This window comes from Haliotis cracherodii, unplaced genomic scaffold (assembly GCF_022045235.1).
Source record: "Haliotis cracherodii isolate W230 unplaced genomic scaffold, xgHalCrac1.p SCAF_10, whole genome shotgun sequence".
Classification (NCBI taxonomy): Eukaryota; Metazoa; Mollusca; class Gastropoda; order Lepetellida; family Haliotidae; genus Haliotis; species Haliotis cracherodii.
Genome location: NW_027266265.1, coordinates 3,331,366 through 3,358,088, shown reverse-complemented (window position 1 = coordinate 3,358,088; position 26,723 = coordinate 3,331,366). Strand labels below are relative to the sequence as shown.

General features: G+C 41.0%; 2 protein-coding genes across 2 annotated transcripts in view; both read left to right on the top strand.

Annotated features, from left to right (window-relative positions):
* Positions 1–16,639, top strand: part of LOC139445196 (calmodulin-like) — a 31,686-nt gene extending 15,047 nt beyond the window's left edge. The window contains exons 2-6 of the mRNA XM_071226328.1: positions 897–966; positions 5,380–5,523; positions 7,001–7,176; positions 10,296–10,359; positions 12,272–16,639. Coding sequence (XP_071082429.1) covers positions 897–966; positions 5,380–5,523; positions 7,001–7,176; positions 10,296–10,359; positions 12,272–12,300 — 483 coding nt within the window. The 3' untranslated portion in view covers positions 12,301–16,639. The remainder of the gene's footprint in view (positions 1–896; positions 967–5,379; positions 5,524–7,000; positions 7,177–10,295; positions 10,360–12,271) is intronic.
* Positions 16,640–22,408: 5,769 nt separating this feature from the next.
* On the top strand, positions 22,409–25,172 carry LOC139445186 (carbonic anhydrase 7-like). The gene is made up of 7 exons (XM_071226317.1): positions 22,409–22,436; positions 22,709–22,903; positions 23,203–23,324; positions 23,650–23,745; positions 24,121–24,238; positions 24,472–24,581; positions 25,065–25,172. The coding sequence occupies exons 1-7, from the start codon at positions 22,409–22,411 to the stop codon at positions 25,170–25,172; spliced, it is 777 nt and encodes a 258-aa protein (XP_071082418.1).
* Positions 25,173–26,723: the final 1,551 nt, after the last annotated feature.

Here is a 26,723-nt window from a genome sequence, read left to right as displayed (position 1 = left end):
GCTCGCTTCTTGGTAAAGCAATACTTGTGTTTGATAGACATGCAGATCCAATCTTGTTAGAAATGATCAGCCTTTGGTGAAATCTTTTCTGGAAGAAAAATAAACACTGCTCATACATATACTCATACACATATGTACATACACACAAACACATACATACAAACATACTCACACAAACACACACTCACACATACAAACATACACACAAACAGACAGACACACAGACAGACAGAGCATGTGACCTACATGTGGGGTGGCGCTTCATCGGATCCTTTTATTGACAGTTTTCATTTGGCAGAGATGCAAATTTTAGGTTTTGCCTGAGACACAGCTTTACATAATTATGTGTTTTGAATAATTTGTGACAGGCGCCTGAATATTGTGCGTTCACAAGTTGTTCAATCTAAATACCCAATAACGCACCACTTCTGAAATGAACTAATGGACAAAAGTACAAATGGACACATGGACCAATGCAATTATGTACAAATGGACTTATGTATTAAGGGACACATGGCTAATGCACTAATGGACAAAAGGACAAATGAACACATGGACTATTGTATTAATGGACACATGGCTAATGCACTAATGGACAAAAGAGCAAATGGAAGCACGGACTATTGTATTAATGGACACATGGCTAATGCACTAATGGACAAAAGAGCAAATGGACGCACGGACTATTGTATTTATGGACACATGGCTAATGTATTAATGGACAAAAGAGCAAATGGAAGCACGGACTATTGTATTAATGGACACATGGCTAATGCACTAATGGACGAAAGAGCAAATGGACGCACGGACTATTGTATTTATGGACACATGGCTAATGTATTAATGGACAAAAGAGCAAATGGACACATGGACTAATGGTCGTTTTGTTCCCACAGGCGCAGCGGCAGATTCAGAGGAGGCAGAGGTACACAAAGAAGCACATCTTTTCCGATGAGAAGATTCAAGGTAGGGTGATGACGTCATGTATTCGTTATATGACACGTGAAGTATGTACTTCGGAACCAATCAGTGCATTTGAAATGTTACCGATTGTTCCATAGGAAATGATTTCCCATGAAATGAAGCATTTCAAAGAGAAAATGAACATAATTTGACCCATGTGAGGAATCGAACCCGGATCTTCTCTGTGACCAGCCGCAGTATTGAGATTTCGAGATCGTCTGTTTGCAGAGTGGAAAGTCGGTGGTTCGATCTCAGGCCGCGCTTCACCGAAAGCCGTTAAAGCTGGTAGTTGTTGTTACCCTGCCTGGCACTCCGCATTAAGGGACTAAAACAAGGCTAAGATGTGTCTGAATGGGGTCTCCATGTTAAACTGCGCCATATATCTCAATGGGATTGCGCTATGATACCGACATTTGTCCCGGCTAATACACACACGCGCGCGCGCACGCACGCACGCACGCACACGCTCGTGCAATAATCTTGACCGCGACGTTAAACCCCATTTCACCTCACCGCATCTGATACTTCTTCACAGGAGCACTTATCGACAGTGTGTTATCATTCGCTAATCGCAGGCCTTCCGCTAATTCCGCACATGTAATGCATGAAGACTCGCATTCCACGTTGCTGGGTTGGTTCATTGATGCATTGCAGTGTTTGAGTGACTTAGATAATTACATTAGCGGATGTTTAATACATGGCCTGTCTAACACGCACTGTAGATAGACAGGTCAGGCTGGACCCAGTTTGTCCTGGGCCAGGGGTCAGTGCTTCCAAAGCGTGAGAAGCGGATAAAGAATCTGTAGGATTTTAACTTGAATAGCCATATTGTACGTGATGGCATATGGATGCTTTAATCTCACATAATTTGGTTGCTTTAATCTCCTTCTTCCTTGTTCTCGCCTTCTGGTTATAATGTTTGACCCACATTCCTTCTGATATGAGAGGCCGCGTCATACAAAAAGACGTTAAAATATTGTACTTGTTGTTACCCTGTCTGGCGCTCGGCATTCAGGGGCTAAAACAAGGACTGGTCGGCTCGGAGTCAGTATACTGTGTCTGAGTGGGGTATTCATGTTAAACTGCGGCATGGTATCTCAGTGAGCTAGCACTGTAAATCGGCATCAGTCCGGACTAGTACAAGCAGCCACACACACACACACACATACACGTGCATACACGTCGCTATATAAGTGCAATAATCTTGGACGCGACGTTGAACCCAATTTCACCTCACCTCTGATATGAGAACTATTTCCATGCTGCTTTGAAGGAGTGATGCAGCCTTGGACATTTGCGCTGAATGCTGCTCCAGAGCTTCAAGACATTTCGCTTTATTACAGCTATATCGACATATCTTCTCGTGCTCTACACAGCTGTATGTCCATCGCTTGATGTAGACGGTTTAAGTTTGAAATATATGATCAATAGTTGATTTGCAAGTCAGCTTTGAAATCAGGGATAAATAGACAATACCACACATTTACCATATCTTGCAAGATACGTTCCTTAGGCTATCATCTGTGTGGCGATTTCGGACAAATCATGGACTCTCGGGGAGGTACATATCAACATATGGACATTAGGAAATATGGAAATTAGCCCTGGGTATTCTCTACATGTCACATTCATAAGATCTTCAATTGTTTACGAGAAGTTGTAATGTCGTAGTAACCAGTGTCAGTAGGTTTTCCCTAGACTAACATCTAGTCTCTGAAATGAACATATTTTACAGAAAATACAGTTGTTACATTATGTTTATAAAATATAATAAAAAGACAACTGTCAATAATCAGCCTCGGGCACACAACACATATGTGATTGCGGCACTGGTCACGCAATCAGCCAGTTGTCTTAAACGCGGCAGTTCGTTGTGAGAAGTTGCGCCCCGTAGACTACGCAGGATCCAGTGACCGTAGGTTCAAGCCCAGGTTCGCGCAGGTTGTGATCCTTGGTTTGTCAGCATCATACCGGCGCTCGTGAGATTACCGAAAGTGGCAGATTCTATAACTTCCGTCAAGATGATGATGATGATGAGTGAGTGAGTGAGTGAGTATGGTTTTACGCCGCTTTTAGCAATATTCCAGCAATATCACGGCGGGGGACACAAAAAATGGGCTTCACACATTGTACCCATGTCGGGATTCGAACCCGGGTCTTCGGCGTGACGAGCGAACGATGATGATGATGATGATGATGATGATGATGATGGCGATTTGACGAGCGCTTCCGGGGGACCCGATTTCGCACATTACTTTTTTGTGGCTTTCCTCCAATACAAGGTTGTCAGTCGCTGATGTAACTGAAATGCTCTTGAACGCAGCAGCACACCCTCCTCACTAACTTGTTGTTTAGATACATGTTCCCTTATAAACCTTGTAAACAAGCCAGACGAGCAGCAGCGTCACGAACCACTTACAGCTGTCCGAAATAGTGAGAGGCCTGACAGAATTAAATTAACTCAAATGTAAACATATCTATTTTCTATTCTGTGTTTGGTGAAGTCGGATAAACGAACCAAAATATCTCCCGGGCTGTGTATAAATAATTGCTGACACGCTCTTCGCAAAGTGCAGTTGGTTAAAGTGCTGACGGAATTGCAGACAGTTTTATCTAAACTTTTCTCAGGTCGAGACGGTATACTTCCCTGTGAAGGAGTATAGCGTGCGGTACACGTTGTAAATGTTGATTACTTGCATTTAAAGTACACTGAAGGAGACTGATTGATTAGAGAGACAATAGTTTAGTGCGTATCGGTAGCATAAACACGCACATGCACACGCAACAGCACGCGCTAGATTGCCATGGTATTCATCCTGGCGTCAGTTTACTCACTAGGAAGCTATATAACAAGATTGTTTCAAAACAAACGACAGCAGAGTGCAACGTTATGTGTTTGTATGTGCGTTTGCGTGTGCGTGTGCGTGTGCGTGTGTGTGTTTGTATGTGTGTATGTTTGCGTATATATGTGTGTGCTTGTGTGTACATATGTGTGTGCGTGTGTGTGTATGTTTCTATGTATGTTTGTATGTGTGTATTGACGACACAAGATGGTTGAGGAAGGCCTGTGGGAGCTGGTCCAAAGTCAACTGTTGGTTTGGAAGTCGGCATAAACGACGGCTTATGTAATCCCACATACGTTCGATGGGCGCCAGATCTGGCGATACAGCAGGCCAATGTGTGGGAATGTTCTGTTGTCCAATGAAGTTTGTGACCCTCACGTGCAACAAGGTGACATTGTCATGCTGTAAAGTGATGTGTGTGAAGAAACGAGAGGACGTGAGGACGGTACCGTACACCTGTCACAATGCCACCAGAGACCACTAGAGGGGTCCTGTGATGAGCAGTGATGACTCCCCACATCATTACGTTGCCACCACCGATTACAGAACGCTGAATAACACACACGTCAGTGTCACGTTCTACCCGAAGTCAACAAACACGCTGACGTCCATCTCTACTCTCAAGATGAAACCTGGGCTCATCTGCTAAGAGGATTAACCTCCAGCATCTGAACCTCAGACGCCTCTTAATCAGTTCGATGACATGGCAGAACACGTGGACGTACAGCTTGACGTCGTGGTCGGATGTTATGCTGTCGTAATCGCTTCCTTGCACTTATCGGACGTAAATGAAAGCGACGAAATCCTTTCCATATTCAATACGAATCTCTGTCAAAAGCAGAGTCGATTGTACGATTCCGACTATATCATGAGCATGTGTTTATGACTCACTATCAATTAGTAATGATACCAGGTATTCGCGAAAAGGTGAGTTATCCTACCACATGGGTGGCTCTCGCCACAAACACAGACAAAGACAAGTCATTTGTTTACCTGAAATAAGTGGGAACGTATGGTACATGTCAAAATAGAGAATTGCATCGGACATTATTATTGTCAAACCAGTTACACTGCGCATGTCAAAGTTGTAATCTGAAACCGCTCTCACAGATGAACCAAGCGGATATGATTATCTTATTCGCTGACGTCCAGGACGTGGTCGGTTCCTGGTGTTGCCATTCTGTCGGTACCCACTACAGCGTGACTGTATGTTGCCTAGCAACAACGTTTGGTGCAATTCCTGGTTCGAGCATTCCAACAGCATGCAACCGCGTGTGGCAAAACATTTGAGAGGTTTGGCGTCAGCAATGTTGCTTTGCACAGTTTAAAACACTTCATTAACTGTTTGAATTGACTCGGTCCCTCGTGCACTGGGAATGTGTGGCTATTTCTTAATCATGGGATTTTATACACGTGCAATTTCAGGTCAAACTGGGTTATCATAACAAAGTGTTTGTAAATGTGAATATCATGCGTGATATGAATACTTTTTTTTACGGATTTTTATTTTGTCAGATAAACTTTGGGGAGAATACGTACCATGGTGTACCTGTACGCGACTTCTGCTTTTCAGAGTTGAATGACACGTTCAAGATGTTCGACAAGAATGGAGACGGCATGATCACGACAGACGAGCTCGGCAGCGTGATGATCTCTCTGGGGCAGAGACCCACTATACAGGAGATCCGTGGCTTCATCAGGGCCGTGGACACCAACAGTAAGGACACACATCTCTTCTCCTTCCTTTGTCTGTTGGATGTTTAACACAGAACTCTACTATATTCCAGGGGCCGTGTAGCAGCCTCTTACGACCAACACATGCCGGGGAACAATTACTTGATTAATGGACTTGCACTGGTTGCAGAGAACCAGTGCCGTGTTTAATGTTTAAATAAAACACAGAGTGATGGTCGGATTGAACTTTAAATTAAATATTAGTACCTTCAGACATGAGGACTGTCCATTTAAACTAAGATTAATGTTTCCATTAACCTAATATGATTATTAGACTAACACTAAGTCAGTGAAAACATTTCTGTAAAATAATAATATTTTTTTTTATTCAATAGAACCTTTCCTTTTCTGCAGTTTTGATATATGTGGAATCAAGGAAACTAAACTATATTACAGACAGACAGTTTATTCAGTAAGAAGGCCATAGGCCCATAATACAGACAATGGTTGATTGCATGAACTACCCATGCCAAGGAAGTAGTCGATTTAAGTTTCTCTTAGCCGTTGGACTTTATATAGATATAAACATGTGTTATATACAACATCAAAGTTTTCTGATGAAATAATTTCAGTTAAAGATATTACAGTTTGAAACTTGATTACATTTATTCCCATTTGGAGCTATTGTGAAGGTTTTATCTTATTATTGAAATGAGAAGACTCGGCTTGAAACAACATATGAAAACATATTTTTGTGATTGGTTGTCCAGAAACCACACCCACCTAATGCGTCTTGGCCTTCTCGCAGTGAATGACACAATGCATGTACGTCAACACCAGCCTGTGTGACAACTTCCTCCTATCTGTTGTAATGCCGATTAAACCTTTGTTCACATGTATGAATGAATATCAAGACGTGTATTGATAAGACAAATGGATACCTCTGTCATTAAGAATACTGTTTCCATCCTTTTTGTTATTAGACGTTAAAATAGTATCTGTGAAACATGACTCTCTTCTCGCATAAACCTACATGTCCAGAGGGAGAACCCATCTGAAGACACGTAACTCCAAACTGAAGGTCAGATGAGTCAATCGAATTTGAATTTTACTTTTGAAAACATGAGCACGGTGCAGTTCGCTATCACGGCTATGTTAGTTACACGATTTGCAGCTCTAGACGTAGGTATAGGATATCATGAAACTGAAGATTTGGTCCATTAGCTTCAGAAACACGTAATGGCCCATCTGTGTTGACATCAATTTAACACTTGAACATGCATCAAGTCAACGACGAGGACACTTAGTGCTCAATACTTAATTTTCGTTCAGGATTTTAAAATTTTCGAGATTATTACCAGGACCTTTTTCTCAGATTTCCTTCGAAAATTACATTGATGTCAGATTGCTCTCCCACATCAAGCAGATCGTATTACTTAATTAATCAAATTCGTTAAAAATAACTTCTTTGATGGTTGAACATGTTTCATGAATAATTATATTTCTATAACGTTTTGCAGAAAGCGGGTCTATAGATTTTGATGAGTTTCTCGACATCTTTGCCCGGAAAGTGACGATGGACCCCGAGAAAGAACTCCGTGAAGTATTCCGCGTTTTTGACAAGGATAAAGATGGATTTATCTCCCCTACCGACCTGTTCGAGATACTCTCTAAATTAGGAGAGAAGATAAGTCGGGTAAGTGACTTTGACATTGCATCCGCTAAGGTAGAAGCAGGTAGAAATGGACGGTAGCAGGTTGGATCCCCGTGACAACCATCAAGTGATGCATGTCCAACGTGATATCTCTATTGTTCATTGAAGGAATACTGTCTGTGTGCAGCGCTCGGCACGCACCGGTATTCCAGCTGCATCACGGGGGCCTATAGATGACACCGCCTAGGGGCATTCGGCACCACTCGCCCCTTTCCATAACCTGCAAGAAGACACGTCCCCCTATCGATGAATGTTCTTGAATAAGCCAAGGGATGTTGAGAGCTTTCAATATTTGTTCGTGAAACGTGTTCCGAGAGTACATAAGCACGCATTTTGGTATTACACAATGTGTAATACAGCTGTATGTTTATTAAACGGGTGATCTCTTCACGGGCAAGTAATACAAAACCCTACTCACTCACTAATAGCGCCTAGACCGGGCAGACCAGTGGTCGATATAGTGAACAACGTGTACCAGAGCCTGACATACCCGATTGTTGATTCTTACGTTAAAATGGGGTGTTAGGGGTTTATTCCAACCCAGGCCCCCGAGAATCTTTTAACTTAATTTGAAACGACCATGTACTATTACAACTTTGTATAGCTATAACATTATCCCTCTCACCCAACAACCTACATCACAGAACAGTAAGCTTGCCCTTTTTTGTGTTTGGATTTGGATTTGATGCATATTCCCGAGGCAAGGGAGATAACTGAGTGTAAAAGTCCAGTTTCCACCCCAGCCAAATTAGGCTGCAATTATGGAGTTATATTTTGGCCGGACTAACGAGTCTATGCATAGTCCAATCAAAATCGCGTAACGAAATCGACATCCGGTTCGTAAACAACATCAATTTCAACGTGAGGATTTCGGTCGACTTGCAGTTGATGTGTACCGTCAAATGTGCGATGACATATTTTCCAAATAATTTCATGTTTTTAATCAAGGTGCTCACGTGATTTGATACACTTTGCGTGGTAAGACCCGTTTCATTACAATGTATATCTTGATCATCGATCAGATCGTCTTGACTTGGCGCCGCCATTTTGTTGGAAGCAAATGCAAATATGAAAGATGGAATCTGATTGGTCAAAAAGAACGGCATAGAAGGAACACAAATCGTAATCGCCACTGATGGTGCTACGATCGAGCCCAGAAATTCCAGCTCAGTTCGGCAAAGGTGGAAACTTGACGTTTAGAGTCAGTTAACTCCCTTGCCTCTGGAAGATGGATTGATGAATTTAGATAGTGAAATGTGGAAGCGAATAAAGAAAGAATTAGTAAAATAACGGTTTATAGAAATTCTCAAGTGACTTAACTGTAATTACCACAGAAGAAGTCGTAACAAATAATATTGATTTCAAATTGACTTTTGCACAGATAGTTTGCAATATCATTCTTGTCATATTTGTATATTTTCTATTGAAAGAAAATTAAACATAAGACATGTCCATAAGTATTGAATGATGATGTGTAAACTAAACCCCGTATTTCCACGTTAGCCTTATCACTGATACGTCTTCATCGTCCCTCTGTCTGATGCACTGACTGTTACATTCCAATGAGGCGGGACTTGTACGATTTCCTGGCACTGAGTTTAAATTGTTGAACAAATATTGAACATAAACGTGTTGGGTTTATTTTTAAATTAAAAGTACTTCGTGTAGTTCTTGGTAGTTACAAGCAGTATGGTTATAATAACGAGTTTATAGTTTTAATTGGCATGTAGGGGCGGTCGGGTTGCCTAGTGGTTAAAGCGTTCGCTCGCCACGTCGAAGACCCGGTTCGATTCCCGACATGGGTACAATGTGTGAAGCCCATTTGTGGTTCCCCCCACCGTGATATTGCCGGGATATTGCTAAAAGCGGCGTAAAACCATACTCACTCACTCACTCACTCACTTAACTGGCATGTGCTTGCCGAGCCATAAAATCACGTTTCGATTTTCAATGCAAGGGAAATAACTCTAGAGGCTTTGCTACCTCTCTGTCCCAACACAGTAAACGTGTCTTTGATTTTATGGACGATTCAATTAATGTTGTCACAAATTGACCGTGACAATTCGTGTGTTTCCGGGATAAACCGAGTAGCGTCTTATGGAATTGCGATTTAACAACTGGGTTCCGTCTTAGCTTAAATGCATGAAAGAAAATTAAAATTATACATAATGTACCTCATGCATCGTTGTGTGCGTTCATACATATTTTCTAAATATCACAGTTGTCAAACCTTTTGCTCATATTCAGTAAAAGACCTTAATTGTGACTGTCATGCATGTTGGAATGTTTTAACATACAGAATATCACTCTAAACAAAAGCTATAATTGTGACCAAATATAGAGACATACGCGTATTCAGATTGCTTTGTCGAGTTAGTAGACGAGTGGGTGCGAGCGTGCGAGCTATCGAGTGAGTGAGTGAGCGAGTGAGTATACCTTTACTTAACGCCGTATCAGCAAACGTTGGTCGATAGGGGGAAGAATATTATTGCACGTAACGGAAAGGGACGAGTGGTGACAGCACGTATTCAACACATATAAGGCTGCACCAAAAATGTTTCTTTTTTCTATTTTGTTTTGTTATTGAAAACATATGTGAGGAGGTAGGGACACGCTTTATACCAACACTCCCCTGGGCACACATTGAACTCAGCCCCTTGATACAATGTCTCTTGTCAAACATGAATAACAGAGTCTGCCTCACATGAGTACAAATCTGTTTTTGTTGACAATTAAACTGACTGACGCCCAGGATTTGTAGTAAGGCGCCGATGCTCGCAATCCCCGTGAAGATCCGACTTAGAAATGGTCTCCAGCAAACCTTGCTTGTCGTAAGAGGCGACTAACGGGATCGGGTGGTCAGGCTCGCTGACTTGGTTGATGCATGTTATCGTATCCCAGTTGCGTAGATCGATGCTCATGATGTCAACCACTGGATTGTCTGGTCCAGACTCTATTATTATTATTATTATTATTGTTATATCTATACAGATTACCATCATACAGCTGGAATATTGCTAGTGTGGTGTTAAACAAAAAGCAAACAAAACAGCGATGCTCGCGAAGAGTTTCCTAATCTCTTAAGTTTGAATTACTTCCAGAGAGAAGCGGAGGAGATGGTAAGGGAGGCTGACCTCAACAAGGACGGAAAGGTAGACTACTCTGGTGAGTTTATCATCACAGTGTTAGGTGACACGCTGAGTATGTGTGTTTAACCAGTATTGCAGTTATGTAACGGCGTGTCAGCTTGATGTTGGGGGAAGCCCGAAGTGATGCAGGTCTTAGACATTTACCAGACGCGCCAATGATCATGGTAAGATTCGAACACACGATCGTAGGATCCCGGTACACCCTTCTCTGCGCAGCTACTTGCTGCGCCTCAGACAACTGGGCCACTTCAGCAAGGGAGGATCCAGGACTTTTAAAGGAAGGGGTCCAAAATATCGAAACCTTCTCTCAGTCAATTTACTATCTACAACATATTACACTTGGATAACACTTTCTCAGTAAAGTTCAGATTCTCGTAGTTTTTAGTGTTGAGTCCCGACCGGGATTCGAACCCATACCTGCCAGAGTGAGGTACCTTATCGTCAGCACACGAAGTCAGCGATCTAACCCACTCAGCCACCGAGGCTACCACGATAATGAAATTCCGACAACTGGTAGTCTAGATGACGTACTTTGTGTACACTTCTTCACTATGAAAGTGTTATCCCAAATATAACATTACATTTGACCACTTTCTATGTGGAACCGTGAAGATTACGGGGTAGAATTGGTCTTCAGTAACTCATGCTTGCCGTTAAAGGCGACCATGCTTGTCGTAACTTCAACGGAGGCAACTAACAGGATCGGGTGATCAGGCTCGCTGACTTGGTTGATGCAAGTCATTGACCCCAACTGCGTGTATCGATGCTCATGATATTAATCACTGGAATATCTGGTCCAGACTCGATTATTTATAGACCGCCGTCATATAGCTGGAATATTGCTAAGTGCGGCATTAAACAACAAACCAGTAACCAACCAAATTTCTAAGTGGCATTACAATTGGTTTTCAAAGGAAGGTGGAGGGCCGGACCCCCCCCCCCCCCCCCCCCCCCCACACACACACACACACACCCCTCTTGATCCGCTTAAGCTCAGCCCACTAGAAGTTTGGTAAATATGGCTAAAATGTGTTCTGCCATGCCTAGAGAGAGCGCGTATATACCATTCCTTCCATTCCGGGGATGAATGCACTCCCAGTATCCAATATCCGTCGCAGACTCCCCGGGTCTGTTTATGAGGATCGGGTTGTCACTAGGTGTGACCTTGAATATGAATCACCGTGTCATGACAACATGGGTCGTAACTCATGATGTCACCCCGACTCTTGCCAGACCGCTGCGCAGCCTGAATATTTCCGCGGTCTTGACTTTCTCACTGTCTGCCTCGTGTTACAATGCCATATCCGTTTCAAATTATCGTTCGCACTAGAACACCGCTAATACACTGGTAATACGGGTAGATTAGGTTTTGCTCCCATTTCCTTCTCCCTGTGACCGCCTCCGTGGTCTGATGGGTAGAGGGTGTGTCCGGAGAGGAGAAGGTCGGTGGGTCGATCCCTGGCCGCGTCATATCATGGGCAGGGCAAGGATCATGGAGGGACTGGGGGTCTGTAGACACACACATACATACACCAGGTGGATACATGTCGCCATATAAGTGCAATTATCTTGTGCAATAATCTTGTAATATTTGACTTCACCTCAGCGTTCACCCCCCCCCCCCCCTCCCTCATTCTCTCTCTCACTCACACACGCACACGCACACACCCCAACACACACACACACACACACACACACACACACACACACACACACACACACACACACACACACACACACACACACACACACACACACACACACACACACACACACGTGCATATAAGTGCAAAAATGTTGTACGTGTCGTTAAACCCGATTTGGCCTCGCCTTAGGTTACGTCAGTCAGGGTCTGGCGGGCAGACTATACTAGTCTATACTAGTTACCGCAGCACAATCATTCACAGAAGTGTTGTTTTCCATTTCAGAGTTTAAGGCTATATTAACGTCGCGATAACCTGGACTTGTTGATGTGGAGGGGAGGGACACACATACATAAAGAGCCTGCCGATCAAGAAAAGAATTGCTTGTCAGAGTGAACCCTCTACCTGCTGCCTCTCGGCATCTTCTGATACTTTGTCAACAATGTGTATTTATTGACGGGTTGCTTGTCAACAAAGTGTATTTATTGACGGGTTGCTTGTCAACAATGTGCATTTACAGACAGGCTGCTTGTCAACAATGTGCATTTACAGCTGGGTTGCTTGTCACCAATGTGCATTTACAGACGGGTTGCTTGTCAACAATGTGTATTTATTGACAGGCTGCTTGTCAACAATGTGTATTTAGAGAGGGGCTGCTTGTCAACAATGTGCATTTATTGACAGATTGCCTGTCAACAATGTGCATTTACAGATAGGTTGCTTGTCACCAATATGCATTTATTGACGGGTTGCTTGTCAACAATGTGTATTTATTGACAGGCTTCTTGTCAACAATGTGTATTTACAGAGGGGTTGCTTGTCAACAATCTGCATTTATTGACAGATTGCCTGTCAACAATGTGCATTTACAGATAGGTTGCTTGTCAACAATGTGTATTAACAGTTGGGTTGCTTGTCAACAAAGTGTATTTATTGACGGGTTGCTTGTCAACAAAGTGTATTTATTGACGGGTTGCTTGTCAACAATGTGCATTTACAGATGGGTTGCTTGTCAACAATATGTATTTACAGACGGGTTGCTTGTCAACAATGTGCATTTATTGACGGGTTGCTTGTCAACAATGTGTATTAACAGTCGGGTTGCTTGTCAACAATGTGTATTTATTGACAGGCTGCTTGTCAACAAAGTGTATTTATTGACGGGTTGCTTGTCAACAATGTGCATTTACAGATGGGTTGCTTGTCAACAATATGTATTTACAGACGGGTTGCTTGTCAACAATGTGCATTTATTGACGGGTTGCTTGTCAACAATGTGTATTAACAGTCGGGTTGCTTGTCAAAAATGTGTATTTATTGACGGGTTGCTTGTCAACATTGTGCATTTAATGACGGGTTGCTTGTCAACAATGTGCATTTATTGACGGGGTGGTTGTCAACAATGTGCATTTATTGACAGGTTGTTTGTCAACAATGTGCATTTATTGACGGGTTGCGTGTCAACAATGTGCATTTATTGACGGGTTGCTTGTCAACAATGTGCATTTATTGACGGGCTGCTTGTCAACAATGTGCATTTATTGACGGGTTGCTTGTCAACAATGTGCATTTATTGACAGATTGTTTATCAACAAAGTGCATTTATTGACGAGTATTATTGATGGTGTTCGTGAGTAGCGGAGTAATGCCTCTTGCACTGCTTCCTTACACGGACTGTTCCATGATGAATGGAAGGCCTCCACTGGACCTGAAGATTTGCTGCCTATGAGATGTGTATGGTCCAACCAATAATACACAAGTTAATATTGTCTGAACATTGTGTATATACTCAAGGGCAAAAGTAACTGTGATCAAACATATTTCATCGGACGCAATACTAAACTGACGGCATGAAAGCATGCTCTTGAACCGTTGATTTGACCAAAACACTACAAACGTTATCAAAACATTACTAAGCTAACACAACTAAAGGTCCAAAACAACTGTGATACCCGCATCAAATACATCATGAAGATTTAACACATTTACAAAGCCAATGGGGCCAACTTTCTCCTCATGTATCTTGTAGGCTTTAGATCAAGGGTTGGTTGGTTGGTTGGTTTGTCGCTAACGGCGTTTAACAATATTCCAGCTATATGACGGAGGTCTGTAAATAATCAAGTCTGGGCCAGACAATCCAGTGATTGATATCATGAGCATCGATCCACGCAATTGGGATCGATGGCATGCAACAACCAAGTCAGCGAGCCTGACCACCCGATCCCGTTAGTTGCCTAAGTCACCTTTTACGGCAAGCATGGGTTGCTGAAGACCTATTCTATCCCGGAATCTTCACTGGTCTTTTAGATCAAGGGACAAAGTGAGGTTGTGAGTCCTGTTGTTCTAAACCATGTGACACATATAACAGTGCCCTTGCATTTGAATTGCGTGGATAGATACTCTTGGTGTCAATCACCTGGTCCAGACTCGATTATTCACAGACCGCTATCATATAGCTGGATTATTGCTGAGTGCCGCGTTAACATCGAAGAAACAAACGAACTGAATCTCCACGCTACATGTTCATACTAGTTGCCTAAATATATATATACTACCGACAGAAATAGGGGACCTGATGAAATGACAGTGTAATGACGATAAATGTCTGTGAAATCAATGTCGGGCATGCAGATCAATATCTGGTGTGTCCACCATAAATGCACGACACCTTGATGGCATACTATGGGGGTAACGCTATTTTTCAGGGCATTATCATTTGCAGAAGCCTGAGGGCAGTTGAAAAGACCAAGGACTTCTGCAAATTATAATGCCCTGAAAAATAGCGTTACCGTTATTATAGCTAAAATGGATGGAATTTGTTATCAAATAAAAAGAAACAACAATGTCGATTTTGAAACATTTACTGCAATCAACACGAATGTCACTGACCCACTTTTACAAATATGGAAACGTCATAGAACAAACCGGATGACGTCACTATTGAACGTTACGTCACCTATCCCTATCCTATGACGTCACCTAACAACGGGCGTGATAATGGCCCGTCGTCAAGTAATAAGAGGGCATTATCAAGTTACAGTGGTCCGCTCATTTCTGATAACATGCGGGCGTTTTTATGATAATTCTATCCATTTAAGCTATAATACAGATTAACTTTGTATGGTTGCCCTTGATATTGCCCGCCATTCCGCCTGAAGAGCTACCCAAATCTGGGCCACGTTGGCAGGTGCGGCTTTTAACAAGAAACAGAGTGTGCGACAGCACACGTCAGGATGACGTTTTGGCTGTTTGACAGTTCGCCCACAGATACACCCGTCTTCTTTCATTCAATCTGGATGTTCTGTTTGAAAGGGGATTGCTCTACAAATCTGAGCTCCTGATAAAAAAAGGATAACGTAGAAATGTTTTGCTTTTTACTGTTACATGTGGAAGCTGTATTGCTGTCAATACATCGCACAGAGGAGCAGTGACTCGTGCTTTCCGTATTGCTATTTTTGTATTTCAGTAGTACTGACCAAATATTCATTCATATCTGAAATTGTCTCAAATATGTTATTGTGCAATGTTTATACGTGTATATATTATTAGATATCAAACATTTTCATTGGAATAAAGCTGGTAGAGGCCAAACCAACATTCATAGTCATAGGAACGTTGGTTGTTAATGAAGCGTTAGGCGTTGTCGAGTTAAGCTCAGTGTATACGGTAGGGTTAGCGACAGTTATGTTCCAGTTAATACTGACTAATATATATTTGCTTTGTCCGACCTGCCGAATGTGTTGTACATAATATAAATAATTCGGCTCCTGTTAGAGAAAATAAGTTAACGTTTTGTATCCTGCCTCAAACATGAGTATTTAATGATCGGTCCATTTGCTTTTATCCCTGTATGTCCATGATTGCCGTAAAAGGTGACTATGCTTGTCGTAAAAGGCGACTATGCTTGTCGTAAGAGGTGACTAACGGGATCGGGTAGTCAGGCTCGCTGAATTGGTTGATGCATGTCATGGTATTCCATTTGCGAGGATCGATGCTCATGATGTCAATCACTGGATTGTCTGGTTCAGACTCAATTATTTACAGACCTCCGTCATATAGCTGGAATATTTCTGAGTGCGGCGTTAAACAACTAACAAACCCTTTATGTCATATTGTACACAGGGGCGATGGTGTATCCTTGTGGTTAAAGCGTTCGCTCGTCACGTCGAAAACCCGGGTTCGATTCCCCACATGGGTACAATGTGCGGAGCCCATTTATGGTGTCACCCGTCGTGTTAATAGCGGCGTAAAACCATACTCACTTATACTGTACACTGCGGCCTCGTGTCGATGGATGCATAAATCCAATACAACGTTACAAGAGAATACTGTTGTTCACAAGACGAAATGAATACAGGAGTTGTTCTATTATAGGTGCTTTTTGCTAAAATGTCAATTTGTTAGATATTATTTATAGAATCGTATGTACTAATTCGCGGCAAGCTGTTTCGATTTTCTCTTGAACTGTTTTCTTTGACTTCGAAAATGAAATATATCGTTCAGAAAAGGCGGTATTTTTTTCAAGACACGTCTCGACAGAAACGCCAACATTAGTTTTGTCTGTTTCTACATATCGATATAAAACAGTTTAAATGGCTTTGTGTTGTGAACGCGGTGGTTGTGGATGCATGGTAAGCGATACCGGTTGTGGCTTTCGGCAAATTATAAACTGTCAAAATGTGTATGTATATTATGTTTCCCAGTAAACCATTGCTCATTGTACGTGTTGTCCTGTTGTTTAAGACCGGTGTAGAACAACAATTTTACAACGGAACATGAGAGAGAGATTTAAGCAACATTCAAGTAATGTCACGGGAGAGCAGTCATAAGCTCCCCACACTGTACCTATTATATTCAAGTAATGTCACGGGAGAGCAGTCATAAGCTCCACACACTGTACCTATTATATTCAAGTAATGTCACGGGAGAGCAGTCATAAGCTCCACACACTGTACCTATTATATTTAAGTAATGTCGCGGGAGAGCAGTCATAAGCTCCCCACACTGTACCTATTATATTCAAGTAATGTTTTTCTTCGCCGTGATATTGCTGGAACATTGCTTAATCTAACAGAGTGCAAATCCATATAACATTTTCGCGTACATTGTGTCCTTTCACATACCCGGGCGTTGATGCACAGGTGATACATGAGTCCGATGTCTTTGGTGCCCTGTATATAAGTACTTTAACTAATTACTTATCAGTGTTCAAATGAATTCTGCTAGGATACACGTAACACACAACACTATTCATTGACTCTCTACATGTTTGGTAGGGCCTGGTATCCTTGGTGTTATGTTTTCGCGTTTGTGTTTGTATATTTGTTGAGACAGCGAGGACCTGAACCGATATTTCTTTATATTATTAGTATAAATACAATGTCTACATGTTGCTTAAACGAAGTTCGCCTAGTGGTTCAAGCGTCCACTCGTCACCCTGAAGAGAAAGTGAAGGGCTGCAACATGGACGGAACAAGCAGGACATGACCTGATCACTTGCTGAATCGGCGAGACCCGTGAAGATCCGGGGTAGAATAGGTCTCCAGCAACGGTGGGGTAGCCTAGAGGTTAAAGCGTTCGCTCGTCACGCTGAAGACCCGGGTTCGATTGCCCACATGGGTCAAATGTGTGAAGCCCATTTCTGGTCTCCCGCGTGGTGATATTGCTGGAATATTGCTTAAAGCGGCGTAAAACCATACTCACTCACTACAAGTTAATTGAGACCAATTCAACTCCGAAAATCCCTCGGGGACAAACGGTGTGTTTCGGTACTGTCCACAGGTGATTGTATCTAGGAGTGGTATTTTAAAAAACAACAACCAAAACCAGTGGAACATTGGTATGTAGTGATGTTATAGAAATGTTAAAATGTGCATATACATATACGTGTACCGCATAACGGCTTCATTCATTATATTATTCAATTCATCATCTGTAATATATGAGTGTTCCACCTAGTTTAAAATTAACATTAGGTTTGGAGAGTGACATACGTTTGTCATCATGTAAACACATGTAACATTATGCAGAGAATATGTGCGTTTTGACAAAACGTTATATTTGCATTGCATTTTTTTGGGATAGATATTCTGCAATGGCACTGACGAATGCTTGATTTAACATCAGATTAAAATCAGGTATCTATTTCCATTCGATACCTTCACGCGCCTCTCCACACCCAAACAGCATGCGCATGATAAACATTGACCTATTCATAGCCGACGCATCGATGCATGTAACAGTGCCTACTGGTAGAGGACCCATTACAACTATAAACGTTCGGTATCAGAACAACAGCTTATTGAACATGATAATATATATTTCATACACATATATTTAAGTACAACACACATATTCACATATCTAAGTACAACACATATATTCATATATTTAAGTACAACACTTATATTCATATATTGAAGTACAACACTTATATTCATATATTTAACTACAACACACATATTCATAAATTTAAGTACAACACAAATATTAATTTATGTAAGTACAACACGCATATTCATATATTTAAGTACAACACACATAATCATATATTTAAGTACAACACACATATTCATATATTTAAGTACAACACTCATATTCATATATCTAAGTACAACACACATAATCATATATTTAAGTACAACACACATATTCATATATTTAAGTACAACACACATATTCATATATTTAAGTACATCACACATATTCATATATTTAAGTACAACACACACAATCCGATGTGTCAGGACCACACAAGCATCGGTCACAAAAATTAGCAGTCTCCCAGGCTCTCCCTTGTCGTTGCCTGCAGGTAAAAACGGCGGTATTCAGCCACACATCACTCTGCTTCCGTTGACAATGAGGTTATGCCTGCATGCGGGGCGGTCGGGTAGTCTGGTGGTTAAAGCGTTCGCTCGTCACGCTGAAGACCCGGGTTCGATTCCCATTTCTGGTGTCCCACGCCATGATATTGCTGGAATATTGCTAAAAGCGGCGTAAAACCATACTCACTCACTTATGCAGGCATGCTCACTTCCACAGTAAATCATCACGTCAATGGTGAACATAATTACAGATCGGGGTTGTCGTCTGGGTTCAGGAATTCGGAAATTCGGAAATAGCACTGTCATCGTGAACAACTACTTGGCTGCCATGGACATTGGAGTGACAAGAGGGGAGAAGAGATTGTCATTCTGACTACGTTTCGCTGTTACGGGGGAGTTATTTGAAACCACCTGCTACATAATAACCACAGAATAAATAAACGCTGTGGTTAAATAACTTATTTATGAAATGTTTTAATTACGTCGCTGTTTCTATATAACCCGGCTGTCACCCCGATGATGGAAAATGTCATGTTGATTTCCAAGAAATGACTTAGTTGAGTCCAAGCTTTGTTGATTAACCCTCACACAGCAGTATTCCAGTTACACGATGCCGCCCTCTAAATACTCAAGTCTGGATCAGACAAACAGTGATTGACATCATGAGCACATATCTACGTAATTGGAGTATAAGCAGAAAATCAAGCATGTGTTGCTGGGGACCTATTCTAACCCAGAACGTCAAGTGGGGAGACACGCTAGTGTTGCTGGGGATCTATTCTAACCCAGAACGTCAGGTGGGGAGACACGCATGTGTTGCTGGGGACCTATTCTAACCCAGACCGTCACGTGGGGAGACACGCATGTGTTGCTGGGGACCTATTCTAACCTAGAACTTCACGTGGGGAGACAAGCATCTGCTGCTGGGCCCTATTCTAACCCAGAACGTCACGTTGGGAGACAAGCTTGGGTTGCTAGGGACTTATTATAAGCACATAAACACAGGCTCTTGATATAGTCGGAATTGTACAATCGACTCTGCTTTATGCAGAGATTTATACTGGATATGGAAAGGGTTTTGTAGCTTTTTTATTGTCCACTATTCAATGGTAGTATAAAATGTGAAAGCATTGGAAATGACAATGACAAAAAAACTAATCACCTCTCTGCAACAGTGGACAGTGGTCAAACTTCTGAGAACTTCAAGCCGAGGCTGAACATCAGGGTGAAAATGATCTCCGCACGAACGCTGGTCTTGATGTAATGTGAGATGAAATGTGAGATGACACAGGGAGGCGCCCACTCCACATATACAGTCTAACTAGCTACACGTTCTACACAGTGCCAGACCAGTCCAGTGTCACTTGAACATCACAGAATATTCCACATGTTTCTTTAACGCTTGACATCATCAATGCCATTCCGAAAGTTTACAGATAATTCAAGCATCTAAATATAATAGCTTCCTCACCACTGCTTACATTAAATAGTACTACATTCCTGACATCTAATCATTGTCCAAATACAATGCAATGAACTTCTACTGAATCTTAACAGAAACAATGTAATACAGTTACAATAATTATTTAACAATAAATTACACTGTCTTATAACAAGTGTTTGTTGTCTGACGCCGCACAGTACACCTGCCTTGCGACGGCAACAGACCGCACTAATGGACATGAAATTCCAGTGACACAATATTACATTTACTGTCTTTGTTGAAACAAAAACGATAGATTAATTTTGAATTACGTATGTTGTACAAGTTCTTCTTTGATAGGCATTTGGAAGTTGGAGTACTAAGTAAGGATGAGAATTTATGGATGAACAACTTCTTTATTAAGAGAAATGACAAAGGCGTAATGATACCATCCTTTGGAAGATTTGATACCTCTCTCTCAGGAACATTGGGAGTGCACAAAGAAAGAACAACCCTGTCGTTGAAAGAAATCAAAGACTACACAAGCTTTTGCTGATGGATGGGTCTACAAACGGTTAGAGCAGACAGCATTGACTAGAGATTTTAGTTCTTGATATTGCTTGAAACGTTTGACCAGAATCCCCGAAATAAAACAAATGTTCTTCAATTTGTAAATTCCAAACACGGGAATTCAGGCCTTAAATTTAAGTATAATTTTCAGTCTAAAAAAACAATTTCCCAATATGTTCACAATATTTCATATTTCAGGAACCCTTATCAGTTTCATTTTGCTGCACGAAGACTATCTCAACCAAGTCTCATCGTTCTATTTAGGAACGTGTGACAGAAACATGGCAGATCGCTAATTGTAGTTTCTAAGACTCATCATGCTGCTACCAGCCTGTAGGTCATATAATCACAGTTGACTTCTTTATTGTTGACAATAACAACCTTCGTCAATTATTCACACATGGACCAACATATCGTAATCAGCCTCCTACCAATTGGGACCACAGCTTTAAAACCATTATGATATGGATGCTACCGAAGCATATGCCGAAAAAGGTCCAAAATAGAACAGGAACTTGTTGATTCTCTTTCAGAGTGGGTTTAGGCTTTGCTTGATGTTTTCATAGGTAAAATGCAAAAACTTGAAAAGATTTGAAAAGACCACATGCGTGGTCAAACATGGTATAAAACAGAACATCCCCTCTGTCGCTAGCTTCCAGATAATTAAATGAATAATACATATTTGTCTGGAATGAAGCAATATCGTCTGGGTTGTGACGTGTAGACCAATACATCCACACGAACTTGTGCATTCATCACAGTATACATTTTATACACGAACACATGTCCACACACATCATGGTGTTCGTTTCACGTCGCGCATGCATAACATCCCTGCAAACTAAAGATAGATCTAGCGCGCATAATTCCCGATAAAATTTATTAAAAGAGGATATGACAGGATAAACGATTTGATCAATAACAGCTATTTAATATAAAGAACATGCCTAGTAAAAAGCAACTACATTTGGCATGCATAATAAGTTGACTATATTTCCTCAATCCAGCGAGTTGTAAGTGATTCTCTTCAAACGAAATGTTATGCTTTAAGTTGTGGTCATGGACAACTTAAAATAATACCACATTTTGCTGAGCTGCGTCACTTGTTAATTGGTTTTAATCTCAGAAAGCTAACCCAAATTAAAATTTTGGTCAGACAACATCGACCCCTTTAAAGTCATCAGAATGATATCTTTCTCAGGTCCATATAAAGATCACACTCCCTGATATGACTTCATCACTAATAAAAGCGGCATTAATCCAATATTAACCATTGACAAAGACTGATATTTCTTTGCAGGGGAATACTTATTTCAAAAACAGGGACAACTATACCCATGTTCAACACGAACCATATTCAAAACATTCCTCACTAAAATATGTCGAAAAATCTCGTATTTTTGACACATTAAGCGCATAGTAATTACGAACTTAACACGACTATGGTTTCAACTGCTAACCTGCACCAAAATCATGTACCAACCAACAGCAATAAACTACTGATATACCTGCGCATGTGAAGGGGGCGTGGCCTCTGTGTAGCTTAAATAGGAGCCACACACGCCACACTGTATTCAGTGACTAACACACGTCGTGGACATCATCATGGAATTCGGCTACGGACCTGAGGACGGTAAGGGCTTTAATTGTTTTACTCCTAATCAAAATTCAACAACACATTTTAATATTTTCAGTTGTTTGCTCAAACTATATTCTTTATTATCACTTATAGCTTGCTTCGCTGTATTTGAATACATACACACATAGATGTGAACAGAACATTTCAAAACAATGTAATCATTCGAAATAGTGTGTTTCTTTCAAACCTTAAATTATCACCAGAGTCTGGTTATGGTCACGCTCACACTCATGAGCTACTCTCACGAGTCCTCTCTATTGTTGAAGGACCTACCCACTGGATCCTGACATGCCCCAATGCAGGGGGACACCACCAGTCTCCTATCGACATCGAAACTGAATTGGTTACATTTGATCACAAACTCCACGAACATCACCTGCACATTGACTTCGAGAAGGAGCATCACCCCGAAGTAAAGAACAATGGACACTCCTTTGAAGTGGAAATAGAGGAACATTCGAGTAAGGGTCTTGTTCATTTTAAAACTGTTTAGGAGGCATGGTAATGTGGATTTAAACCTCGTGTTGTTTCCAAGATCTTGCAGCTGCTTAACGGTTTCAACCGAAACACTGCTATTGGTATTCAAAAAGTAATGTTTCCACGTAAATGTAGAAAGTATCTAAATAATCAATCTATGCTTTTGTTTGTGTTACAAATATTACACAATGACTACTTAATGTCTTTATTTTAAAGCCAGTAAGTATGACCAACATCTGTTTTTGTTTTTTCCCATGCATATGTATACTTTATACTATTAAAGCTTTGACTGGTGGAATCCTGGAGAAAGAGGAATACCATTTGAAGCAGTTCCACTTCCACTGGGGAGTCACCGACAACATCGGGTCAGAACATACGGTTGATGGGAAACATCATGCCGCAGAGGTGGGTGGTTCAACAAGCAATCTATGAGGACAAAACATCATCTGTTTGAACAAACAGAAATTCATTTGATACTTCGACTTTTACTCTGATACCACATAGAGGACATGGACTATTAATGACTGATAAACTTCAAACTAATGCCGGCGTTTTGTATCTTGACGTAACGGTGAGGAACATATTTGCGGCAAGTGTACTTAGTCTATTATTAACATGTTTCGGCAGATAATTCTCTGGCGTTGATTCTGCTGCTTCTTACATATTAAATTGTTCTGATATCAACTGAATAATGTGAAAGATAATAACGGCACTATCAATGATGTTTCAGCTTCATTTCGTGACCTATGACCCCAAGAAATACGGAACATTTAAGGAGGCTGCTTCCCAGAAGAATGGCCTGGCGGTGCTTGCAGTTTTCATCGAGGTTGTACACTTTTTCATTATTTTGTTTCCTTTGGCGTTGGTTTCACTATTTCAGTAAGTTCTGTTACATAAGTAAATCACTCTCCTGAAATAGTGAATAGCTGTTGATAAATGGTCACCTATGAATTTGATACGAATGTCACAATGTTCACTGTTCAAAGCCTGTAAATCAATGGTATTCATGATCGTATACCCATTCTTTCTTTGCAAAATGTAAGACCTGTCTGAACTTATCTTCAGCAAAGTTGAAAAGTTGAAAGCCAAATATAACATGTTTCGTGAATGACCACATCAAACTTAAATAAATGCCAATTTAACCATTCTATTTCTATAAATCCACGTGCTTTCCATCTTAATTTAGGATTTAACATTTCAGAAAGGAAAACACGAACATAAAGAATTCGAAAAACTGTGCGAACTGATGTCTAAAGTCGAGAAAGCACACACCAGCACTCATATGAAACATGGTTTTCATCCATCTAAACTGCTGCCATGTAAGTTCTTTCGGAAGAATATGGCATGATGTGAGCCAGTGGGTGAGTGATTGAGTGCATCAGATAAACTTGTGGTTGAATGCCATGTAGTCGACTAGGTGAATCTTAAAACTAAGATAATCAACTAGATGCCTATTCCCCCAGGAATACTATGTGTGTAAAGTATCCATGTGTGTGACTAACCTAACTGACAATGCTGTCGAAATGTACATTGGCTGTCTTCTCTTTTACAGCTGACACAACAAAGTACTTTACCTACCCTGGATCTCTGACCACGCCCCCTTTGTCGGAAAGTGTCACGTGGATAGTAATGGCAGAACCCATTCACGTGTCTGAGCACCAGGTTTGTTCCTTATTTCTACAATTATTTAACAGTTCAGTATTTTCAGTGTCGTATCCGGGAATAAGTTGATGTTCTGTCAGCTGAGTGAAACACGAATTAGTTTCTCAATTAGAACTGATCACTTTCACAGCTCCGTATGTACTTGATGTAAACTTCCCCAATGAATTGGTTTATTACCAGTGACCCGTAACGTGAAGACAGTTGTCACTGGCACATTAATCTTACATATTAATCTTCCTCAACTTACAACGCACAATCGTATTCTATTTTGTCAGTGAAACAAATAGTAAGAGACGCCAGAAACTGAAAATAAATAAATGGCTTATGTACAAGTATACAGTATACAAACTGTAAACACACCTTAATCAAAAGTGTTGGTTAGTTGGTATCCTTTAATGGGTCACATAGAAAAAAACTCTGACACGTCACAACCAAACTGGTATCCTTTCGGTGTTGTTTTGAAACTAACCTCCTTGGTTGCAGCTGAAGAGTCTGAGACACCTGAAAGATGCACATGGCGGCCACCTTGTAAACAACTTCCGGCCCACCATGCCTCTTGGAGACAGGGTGGTGAAAGCGTCCTTCAAATGATGCGGTGAATGGAACGAGATGGACATCGGATCGGACCTGTAGTTTATCTACATGAACACACTTTTACTCTATTCACTGCAAGTTGTTAATATAATATTGTCAACCCTATACCATAGCTAGAATAAACAGCAGAAACTGCACCAGCACTTGTATCTGTGAGAGATGAATGTAGGCGTTGCTGTTTGGTAACACTCGGATCATTCACCCAGATTCCAATACATTTGTTGCTAGCATAGATGAAAGCTGGTCACATAGTTACAGATAATTACAACTTTAGTGTCTACTAAAAGCACACGAGGAAGTTGTTTTGAAATGTTTACTTTACTATATGTTTGTTAGAATAATGCCTTGTGGTGCTGTATAGCCATATGGATTATGTCCAAAATATTACATATAGAAAAGGACTACACTAAATTATTCCTATCTTTTCCTTCCACTCAAGGACCCCTGACTTAGGTGATGCTTCAAACGATGTATTGCAACATGCACAATTAGAAAGTTAAATAAAGACGTCTACAAAAAAACATTGATTTTGTGTTTTACTACGCCTTATCTACATTTCTACTGTATATTTTGTATATAGTGTGGAACCAGCGGTTGAGTGAATGTTGTTTCACGCCGCACTGTTAATCATCACATCAACCAGTATGCGTCAGGACTACCCGGCAGGGTAGAGTGACACACAACCACCCAGGCAACATGTTGTAACAGACATACTCATTCGAATCAAGTCTTTTTTGTTCTGTAACGCTGCACTCGGCAACATTTCATCTAAATGATGGCGATCTCTAAATACCCCAGTACAAATCAGACAGCCCAGTGAATGACATCCTCAAGATTCAGCCATGCAATTAGGGTGCGTTGATATGCAATCAGCCAAATCACAGAACCTGATGTTCAAACATCGCCTTGTGGATTCTATACTTAGCCGGAAACAAAACTGGTTGGAACGCTATTTCTCGCAGTAAATTCTTGAAAGGTGTAAAGTTTATGGACTACTAACCACGATTTGATAACTTTATTCAAATGCTTAATTTGACACGGGTGTATGTAATATATAATTTTGTTTACAAATGTAGAAAGACAACAGATATATATTGCTAAATATATGTGTACATAAGAGTGACAAAACCTTTTCTATAACCATGAGAAATCTCTGCTAGGTGTCTAACACGTATTTATCAAGCTGATTGTCTCTGCTGTCATTCTCCATTTGAAAAACAAACTCTGAGCGCAACTATGATGTAATGCGATGATGCGATGATATTCTCTCACCTTAGCCAGAACTCATTTTGATTCGAACGATGACGTCAGAGCAGCTATGGAGAACGTTCTGAACAGCCAAGTGAAGGACTTTTCGAAATTGGGATAAAATCCCTCCAACATCGTTGACTAAAGTGTATCAATGTGGAAATGGAATATGTTGAAACGTAGATTATTCTAATGTCTATAGGTCAAGTTATTGTATGTAAGGCTCGGACCTCTCGTTCGATAACATTTGTGATACGAAAACATGCTCAGGAGATTGAGAATTGATCACCACAAAACAAC

Excerpts from the sequence above, each read along its gene's own strand:
- LOC139445186 (XM_071226317.1), top strand. The coding sequence starts at position 22,409 with ATGGAATTCGGCTACGGACCTGAGGACG. Across the intron at positions 22,904-23,202 it reads GGAAATAGAGGAACATTCGA|CTTTGACTGGTGGAATCCTG; the intron begins GTAAGGGTCTTG and ends ATACTATTAAAG. Across the intron at positions 24,582-25,064 it reads TTCACGTGTCTGAGCACCAG|CTGAAGAGTCTGAGACACCT; the intron begins GTTTGTTCCTTA and ends CCTTGGTTGCAG.